The 10,248-nt window shown below is 35.3% G+C and overlaps 2 protein-coding genes across 2 annotated transcripts; both read right to left on the reverse strand.

Moving 5' to 3' along the window:
* Positions 1-132: 132 nt before the first annotated feature.
* Positions 133-1,596, reverse strand: LOC120332520 (PRELI domain containing protein 3A-like). The gene has a single exon (XM_039399787.2). The coding sequence runs from the start codon at positions 1,333-1,335 to the stop codon at positions 613-615; it is 723 nt and encodes a 240-aa protein (XP_039255721.1). The 5' UTR covers positions 1,336-1,596; the 3' UTR covers positions 133-612.
* A 6,122-nt stretch (positions 1,597-7,718) lies between these two features.
* Positions 7,719-9,409, reverse strand: LOC120332589 (cytochrome c oxidase subunit 5A, mitochondrial-like). The gene is made up of 2 exons (XM_039399871.2): positions 9,257-9,409; positions 7,719-8,639 (listed from the first exon to the last, which is right to left on the reverse strand). Exon 2 carries the CDS (start codon positions 8,356-8,358, stop codon positions 7,891-7,893), a length of 468 nt encoding a protein of 155 aa, XP_039255805.1. The 5' UTR covers positions 8,359-8,639; positions 9,257-9,409; the 3' UTR covers positions 7,719-7,890.
* Positions 9,410-10,248: the final 839 nt, after the last annotated feature.

Here is a 10,248-nt window from a genome sequence, read left to right on the forward strand (position 1 = left end):
CTTGTGCTTTTGACAACAGGCCCTGCCGCATGTAGTGACACTGGCCATTGAGGTAGTATAAATTTTAGTCGGAGATAGCTCAGTGGTTGAACTAAATAAACCCTCCCTGAGAAATTGTCATTAATATCCATGCAGCATTTTTCATATATAAATATATTATTTCAGAATACAATTTCAGTAATTGAAACTTTTTTGCCTCTGCAAATCAAATATTTATCACTACAGTAATTACAAATGTTAAAATAACTTTCGAATGGGTTAGGTTTTACTTTATCATCTCCGATATAGATGACTATCAATGACTACAACCTTAGGCAGTGAAAATGAAGCCAATGTCTTTATCAAACAGTATAAAACTTTTATAATCAACACATTATTTGAAAATCCAGTCCAGATTGGGAAAATAAGTTTAGAATTACAATACACAACATAGTATTATATTTCTGCATAGTACCTAAATATGGTTGTAAATGACAACTTCACTTCAAACTATCAAAACACCATCAGAGGAAAATAGTCAAATTTTAATTAATAACAATTGATTACCTAGTGTGCATCTGATTTAAATAAATACATTAATAACATAAATTAAATAAATAAGTGAAAAGAACATCAACTTGATGAAAAATCAGATTTCCTATCTGGCTGAGAAGATGCTTTTGTGATAAAGTCTGCAAGTTCATCTTGTAAATTTTTTTCTTGTAACATTTTTTGCGCTTCTTCCAGCTTTGATTGAACACTGTTGAATTCTTTCATTGTTGTAACCGCTAGTTGTTGCATTTCTTCAACCACAGGTGTTGCAAATTTTTCCATTTCTTCTTTTATTTGAGAAATAACATATTCTATTCCCTCACGACCCTTTGAGGCAGTGCTTTTCATAGTGGTGCCCATCATTGATTCTAGATAACTTTGGAATCCAAGATTTTGCACTGAAATACACCATTCTTGTTTTAATAGTGTAGTGTCAGGTTCTGTTTCGTGTGGTACATATGTCAATCTCTCATCTACTGTTATATAATTTAAGAAGTTGTAATTTTTTGATGTAAGTTCGTATTTTTTTTCTTTGGGGTCTAACACAGAAATTTCTAGAGCATGAACAGTTTTTGATAAGTCAATGCCTGTTAGTCCCCTCACGATATCAGTTCCGACATTACTCCAATATGAGGATATAATTCGGCGACTTATCAACTTTCCGTCTTCATCAACTTCTCTTTCAAGAATATCCGTACTTGAAACGTTCGGCGTCTCAGGATTTGGGTACTTTCGCAAAGCCGCCTCAACTACTTTGTCCCATGAATGACGAAACACGTGTTCATCAAAAGATATCCAGACCATGTTTCAGATTATAACACTGAATTATCACTATAAGAGTCTTTATATATCGGTATAGCGTAGTTCCAACGAGTTAGTTGACGGGGATAATACGTTTTGGAAAATAACGAAACGACAAGCTTCAGCTTTGTGACATGCGAAATATGATGAAATCACCGCGAGCAGCGTATGACCTTCGAATACCATTATTACGCAACATGTCCGAATGACGTCCTCGACGACAGCGCGTCATTGACAATACGTATTCACGTGTGAGAGACTGAAAAGGTTTACCGCCGTTGTTTCCTTTTCGGTTTGTCATAATGGGTAATACGTCATAATGACTATGTACTTACGAATACTTTTCGTCATCTTTAATTCAATTTTTACACCACATGTTGGTGATTTAGTAAGATTGAAGATTGCAATAAAATCCTCAGATATCACTTGAGCTTATTATTGTCCCACGTGTAATGCTCTCTTTTTACCGGTAGTAGCATTATATATATTTTTTTCATTTTATATTTTTCCAATCAGTAGAGTAACGATGGATTAGTCCTATTGCAAACCACGGCCGATGCTACGATCAGCAACTATATATTGTAGCCATCGAATTATTTAAGATACACCATATTCACATATATCCATATTCAATTTGTATCTGTTAGCGCCCAGAAATGATCATGAACCATCTGAGTCAGTATTTCATGAAAGGAAGTTTGCTAATAATTTGTAGATATTTCAACATAGACCTAACACAAATAATTTATTGAAAAGAAAGCTTTATCAAAATATATGATATTTTCACACTCAATATTTGATATGAATCCTTTAATAACTTCGCACTCAAACATTCAAATAACACTGGCGTTATGGGTCAAAAGAAACATTTTATTCGCCAACTGAATACACATGCATTTAGCGTTGCTGTTTTTTAAAGTTTTGGCATAAAAATCGATCTGCGATCTCTGTTATTGCATGGTAGAGAGACCAGTGGTTATCATGCTCCTTATGGTCATGGTAATTTTTCGTTCTGATTTGAATGAGATATTTTATTTTAAACTCCGTAATGATACAAAAAAGTACTGGTACATTTGCACCTTCACACCCACATATGAATTGCACCTTCGTACGTTTGCGCCCGTGGACAACCGCACCCATGAACATTTGCATTGAAAGTTATTTGCACCCAGGGTCGGATTAGGACCATGACAGGGACGCCGCCCGTGAAGCCATTTTTCAACAGTGACGTAACAATGCCTTTCTGGTGTTATCTGCTACGACGTCATAATAGGATTTTATTCCGCGTTGTACAATGTATCGGGACGTCATAAATATCTATTAACCCAATGCAAGCTCCAAGCCCTGCCCATTTTATGGGTATTTTTAAACTTATTTTTTATGTCAACCATTAAGCCCTAAAGCTTTACTCATGGCTTTTTAAAAGCGTCTGCTAGAGTTCTATTCAGCAATATATCTTTAAAACACACTCCTCGAAAAAAAATTGGATTTTGAGATATTCTGTGTACAGTAGAGGGTTAATAATTAATTCCTAATTAATTAATTTTTTCTTCAACGTTTTCGTCAAGTTTTTCCTAACATAACAATACCAAAACGACTATTATAGCATAAATGGTTATTACTCTGAAATTCACAATTGTATTTACAGTATTGTCAAGTTCAAGGTCCAATTACCGATATTGATGACGTCACAGCTCTTATTATTACTGCACAGACCACCCCCAATGCAAAAAAAATTTAATTTTTTCGACGGAAATGCGCGTAGAACGGCGTAAACAATCCCATACGCGCATTTACGCGTTAAAATTACCATTAATTTTACGTTTTTTTTACATACAAAAAATCTCCATACCTTTGCCAACTATGGAGCAGTCGAAATCATATTTATCAAAACAACACAGCGCCAGGGATGGTCAGGGATAGTTAGTATGACTGAAATTACATGCTAAAACAATAATAAGTCGTTATAAAGGAGTATTTCCTGTCTGAGCTGAGTCAACATTTTCAGACTCTGACAGGTGATTTTGAAATCCAGGATATTTATACGATTCGCACTTTGCGTCACGGCTGGAAGGTTTTATCGCTTCTCTCATATCACCTCGATAAAAGCTAAGAGCGATATTGACCCTATAAGTACCGAAATTTAAAAACTATAGTAAAGTAAACCCATATGGGCGTTCCGGCTGTAGAAGGGAATCACCCGATTTACGAAATTTTAGTTACAGACAAGATACACACGCCAGTCACCCAAATAGATTGAAATAGAGGTTGCATGCAATCTCCAACTTGACATATGAAAAAGATGCAAAAAATGCAATCTCCAACTTGACATGTGAAAAAGAATATCCTGCTTTGCAAAATAAACATGAAATACGCATATGAAAAAGATGCTAAAAATGCAATCTCCAACTTGACATATGAAAAAGAATACCCTGCTTTGCAAAATAGACAGAATCAAAGGAAAAACTAAGAATATGAAGATAATAGAGAGAATGAAAAAGTAACAAATAAAAACAAGCAGAAAAAACATAATGAAAAAGGAACAATAGATAACTCAGGGGAAGAAACAAGTGAAGAAAAATAAGAAATATAATCAGAAAATAAGACTTCAAGTACCCCTACACTCGTAGCTGGCGTGGGCGAAAAGGATGTATTTGATATTTCAAACATTAGCTCAATTACAAGCGATGAAAATGATGAAGGAAATAACACCAAAGGAATGGACACACAAAACACTAATGCACAAAATTCGAACCCAGACAGTGCCAGCAATGACAGTACGATTAGTTACATCGGCATACAAATGAAATTCACTCCAGTAATAACATATCAACAAGCAGATCCGACAATGAATCGACCGGAAGTGAAAATGTAGAAGAAAACAAAAGTAAGAGGAGAAGAAGACGTACATAGAATATCTGCCGAATGGACAAAATCTTTACACTTGGCGAAACAACACTGTACAGGCTCGATTAGACCGAATTTATTTTACAGATAATACTTAAACAGCTTAGAATATAATGAGTATACCTACACATCTTTCTGATCATGATATATATAGTAGAAATTCAAATTAATATGGACTTTGCGGAAAGGGGAAATGAATATTGGAAGAACAACATTTCTCTTTATGATGATGAAGATTTTCTAAACGAAATAGAAAATAAATGGGAGCATTGGAAAACATTAAAAATTTTGTATGACACAACCACAGAATGGCGGATTGAAATAAAGGAACGAATAAAAGAATTATCAATTGAATATGGAGTCAAAAAAAACAAAACAAAAAAGAAAAGAATAAAACAAAGATCAAAATGAACTGGAGGATTTGAAAAAACGCTTACATATGGGCCAAAGAGTCCTTACCAAGTTTAATGATTTGAAGAAATCAATAGTAAAGAAGTATAAAGAAAGGGTCAAAAATAAAATGGTACAAAATCAATCTCATAATTTGGATAACAATGAAAAGTGCACCAAGTATTTTTATCAAAAGTGGGAACAGAAAAAAAAGACAATGTAATGTCAAAAGTTTGATAGATGATGCTGGAGTAGAAAGAAATTCTATACAAGAAAAAATTACTATATCCTCACAATTTTACAATAAATTGTATGAAAAACCTAAACAGACTTACACAAACAGCAAAAATTTATAGCACAAATTACAAATGAACATGTAATGGCTGAAGCAGATGCAGATTCATTACAGCATGGAATTGATATACAAGATATATTTGAAGCAATAAAAAGTATGCGAGATGGAAAAACACCTAGTCCAGACGGTATTAGTGTGAAATTTTATAAGAAATGTTGGAAAATTATAAAATCTGATTTCCAAGAAGTATTAACCGAAATGTTTGAAAAAAATACCACACAAGATAACTTAAAACTAGGATACATCACACTTATTCACAAAAAAGAAAAAGAGAATCGAATTCAAAACTACATAATGCCTGTTGATGAAAAATGAATGAATAGTTTAAAAGCGAATGGCCCTTGGGCTTCAGCCCACCTCGAATAATGATGATTCCGGCACTTTGTGTACCCATGTAATTTTGCACCTAAGTACATACCTACCCGCAGACATTTGCACCAACGTTCATTTTCAACCCATGAATATCATCCAAATTTCATATCTTAATTAAATTTAATTATTTTCGCACCCACGGACATTTGCACCCATGGACACTTGCACCCACTTACATGTGCTCCCACCTACCTTTGCACTCGAAGATGTTTGCACCCATGAACATTTGCACACTTGTACATTTGCGCCTACGTACAATTGCACCCGCTTACATTTGCATCCATGAACATTTGGACCCCCGAATATTCGCATCTATGGACACTTGCGGCCACGGAATTTTGCTCCCGTAAACTTTTACATCCATTGATACCAGTCTTTGAATCAAAAGAGGTTCTATTTTAATTTGCGCCAATATAGGGACATCCTAATGTTATCAATAGTAATGAAGACGAAAACACCAATATGCCACAATAATACAAAGAGTAGGAAAGTGCTGTAGTGTAAAATTTGGCGTAAACAACTTGTTCTATATAAATCCTGCTTTCGCCTTCCTCGCTCTCTGTTTTTCTCATATATATTCTTCTTTCTTGAAGCACTTCCACCTTGTCTTGTACAATTGGGGTTACAGGGACTTGACTAATTGTACGAACAGCTAGTTCCCTTTCCGTCGTCTACAAATTACCGTATATTCGACTACGTTTGCGTTATTTCATCGAAAGAAAATGGCCGACAAAAAGGGCATGGGATTATAGCGATTCTCGCCAAAATGTCTGTTAATGCAAATGTATGTGGGTGCAAACTGAAATGCCAGTTTATACAGATGTGCGTGGATGCAAATGTCCGCGGGTGCAAACGTCCATGGGTGCAAATGTTCACAGGTGCAATCTTTATGCGGGTGCTAAAATCTATGAGTGGAAATGTATGGAGGACAAAATTATGCAGGTGTAAATGTGCTGACACCCTATACGAGACGTATTTACCCTGCTTGAAGTTCTCACTTGAACAATGTTAATGGAGATCCACATTTATCGCGTGCGAGCCAATGCGTTAATATTAATTACTAGTTACACCGATGTCCATCACGCAAATGACATTGAAGCCTTTTTTACTTCACAGACTTATGCCATAAACATAGTGCCTTATAACTCATCCAGGTGAACCGGTCATTAAAACTTGAATGAAAAAATGAAATTTTGTTTAAAACGCGAGTGCGAATGTATGTGTGGATGAAACTGTTCGTCAATGTAACCCGCATGCGAGTGCTAGGGTGACCGTACATTTGAACCCATGTACATTTGAACCCATGCGTATATCCACGGGTTCAATCTATATGCGGGTGCTAAAACCCATGGGTTAGTATGGGTTTAACTATCCGTGAAACAAAAAAAATTCCATAGGTGCAATTGTCATGGGTTCAAATGTACGTGGGTTCAAATGTAATGGAACCGAGTGCTAGAATCTGTGGATGCAAAAGCGCGCAGTTTACTGGCTCACGGAAATGTACATAGACACGAACAAAATGGAATCCTCGAACACTTTGACGGTCTCAGTTGCGTACCTTCGCCCTTGTACCGCCAATTCTTGTCAGAATAGCTTTCTCCAGAAGTACCTTGGATATGAGCCGGACTCGAGTCGAATCTCACATACCAGTTCCTCGAACGAACCGTCACCATTTTGCCTTTGCCTGTAGACCGTATTCTGTCTCTTTTACGGCATTGCGAAAACAGAAATTCATTGAACAAATCTGAATTATTTCTACGTCCCCGTTGAATACCATAACTTATTAAAGTTTAGATAGTTAGGAACAAGTATCATATGTGTTCGCTTTGCTGATTTCCTAATCAGTTTTTATCAATCATTGTCGCCTTTTATGCTAATTACGGAGTCGAAATAAACTTATCTCATGGCTTATATGCTATCAGAAAGCTAAAAGAATATTTGGTCACGCCTTGTTGACATTGTACTCACAAATTGGAATTGTAGTAAATAGTTAACCATCCAATTTCAAACAAGATATATTTCGTGATTATCACATATTTAAAAACGTGACTATAGGACTATGTGTTCATCATTAGTTTTTTACTTTCAATTGTAATTTAAGTACAGCTTAACTAGAGGCTGAAATACCCATTTCCATCAGACATAATGGATTCAAAGTAATATACGTGCTACATGAATGTTTAATTATTAACTGACAACTTTACAACCCAACCCTAGCTATTGGCAATTCACGAGAAGCGTTTGCATCCAAACCAGATTGTTCTTATTTCAGCTTGTGCGAGACCTTGATTAGTGAACATTTTTATAAACTCATCCCATTAATCCTGAACATTCCTTCAAACATTCATCACTTACTTCTTAATCGTTTTAAATAGGATTTTTATTATTATGACCCAAATATGGGTAAAAGGAACTCTAGCACACAACTCGAGACTTCATGTTTTATATCCCTATTACTGAAAAAATCAATCCCTATTACTTTACACAAGATGTCTCATTTTACTGTAATAAATTTAGATCAGAAAAATACTCATTTATAAACGGTCAGTTTCAAAATTTTCTGTGACTTGGTCAATTTCCAACTGCTCTGGTGTCTTCAATCCCAAGTCATCAAATGTTGGTCCAAGCTCCTGAATAATGTAATCGTATATTTCTTTCTTGTCACAACACTTGATTCGCACTAGTTCAAGACATCTCAGCGCTATGGGAAGGTTATTAAGCCTCCTGCAAGCGTATAAAGCAGATTGTAGGATCACTGGCTCAGGTATTGCATCCTCTTGCCACAAATCTTTGAATCCAATGCAGAAATCAAAGTAATCAAGCTCTGGATTGTCAAAATATTCTACCCATTGCTGATCCTTTTGTTCATCAGTCAGTGCTACAGTTGTTGATGAGTTGCGAATAATATTGGAGATAGCAGGCAAAACACGTACTGGCGTTGGTTGCACAATTGCTGCTTTTGTCACAGCTGGAACAAGTCTTTGTGCAACTAGCCGAAACATTTTTATTTTAGAACCAAATTAAATTAACTGAACCTATTTGGCCACTATAAAATATAATGTACAAATGAATATTAAAACACAATAATTAATTAATAATTATAGTCTGGATGGGACATCCAGCAGCTCTTGACTAACTTTACCATTTGATTCTGCACAAAGCATTATTTGTACTGTATATAAAACTCGGGACTACAATAAACATGTGGTTACTTCAGTACTTTCCAGAAAAAACATGTATGCTTTGCTGCTACATCCTTCGTAAACATCCCCTTGTTTCAAAACTAAATTAAAAAAAAAAACTTTTTATATTAAAGTTTTGTCAACTAAATCATTGATGGGTAGAACAATTGCATATACCAAAAATAAAATATTTTCTCAGAATAAGAGGTAATCAGAAATATTTTCTCTCAAAGATATCATTCAAACCCAAGAGTTATTATATTTTAGTCATAATAACACTTTTTACAACAGATTATACAGAAATGTAGCAAAAGACAGGACGAATGAAAGTATTGTTTATATAGTATCAGAAAGAATTCAATGATGATGGAATGTGACCAATTGTGCCATGCGCTAGCTAGGATGCGCTTGCCATCGCACTATTTGAATATGTGGGGAATAATTATGTGCGACGGGACTGCTGGACTCTTCACTCCCAGAGGGTGGTTGATATGGCTTTCTTCACAATCAAGTCCATGCATTGGAAACAAATGCTTGACTAATTAATCCTATACCCACCATGGGGTCTGGTAACCTGAAGAGAGGCCATATAATTAAGCCATCTTATCGACTTTCCGTCGTATAAATATGGAGAAATATTCTAACCTGAATTACCCTAAATGCAATATGGGTCAAATCACTATTACAGAATTAATATAAATTTGGGGTCGATACTCACTAGAAGACTGAACTGCAACAACGCAACATTTTACACCGACTTCTTATCTCACAATTGGTGATTGTTCGTCACTACCATCGTTTCGGCTGGCGTTTATAATTTGCTATCTTGCTGTCATTGTATTAATTAAAAAATCTGCAAAATTCTAACTGCTTTAGTTAAAATACTGGTTAAATAAATCAACAATACTGCAAGAGGTGAAAATAATAAGAAATTTTCACTGGAATATATACCGGCTTATATATCTCATTGGACGTTTTTAAATTTAATTCAGTGTTGACGCGTTTTATGCAAAATTAGGAATTGTAACAATATTATAGCCCAAAAAATAACTCAACAGAACACCTGTGTTTCTGCCTGTTAGTGAAGGGTGAAGGCTGTATATAAATTTTTAAAAATTCAAGCCATCGATTTAATGGGTTCTTTGTCTAAGCCAAAAGGTGCACCCACAGCGACAAGAAGTCCAGCAATCAATCCTCTGGGACATAATTGTCCCCCACAGGATTCAAACCTTATCACGATCTGACGATGGGCCACACCACCAGGCCAGAAATGTCCCATGCCAAACAAGGTCAGAATTTAAGCGCCACAAAATGCTACAAGACAGTCATACAGTACAATACCATACCAGTAGTTCACTCACCAGTTTTGTTGGCCTATCAAAAACGCACAAATGGACTTCCAGCATAACATATGCTTAAAATAAAACAGTACCAACATTTACTATTGTGAACTTTCTGACTTTAGAGTTGAGCTGAGTAATGACATAAGTCTGTAAGTAGGCTGTAAGTTTATTTCTACTCCATAATCAGCATATCAATGAAATGATTAATAAAAACAAATAAATAAAAACTGATTATGAAATCAGAAGAGCAAACAAAACTTCAGACAAGTTTTAAAACGTACAAAATGTAGATAAGATAGGTTTTGTCAGGAAGAAGTGGTACATGTTCTCTCACCTAAAATAATTGAATTATTTCACACACGCACCC

This window comes from Styela clava, chromosome 8 (assembly GCF_964204865.1).
Source record: "Styela clava chromosome 8, kaStyClav1.hap1.2, whole genome shotgun sequence".
In the NCBI taxonomy this organism is placed as follows: Eukaryota; Metazoa; Chordata; class Ascidiacea; order Stolidobranchia; family Styelidae; genus Styela; species Styela clava.

Bases quoted from the DNA above. Each gene is read 5' to 3' on its own strand.
- LOC120332589 (XM_039399871.2), bottom strand. From the start codon at position 8,358: ATGTTTCGGCTAGTTGCACAAAGACTTGTTCCAGCTGTGACAAAAGCA.
- LOC120332520 (XM_039399787.2), bottom strand. From the start codon at position 1,335: ATGGTCTGGATATCTTTTGATGAACACGTGTTTCGTCATTCATGGGAC.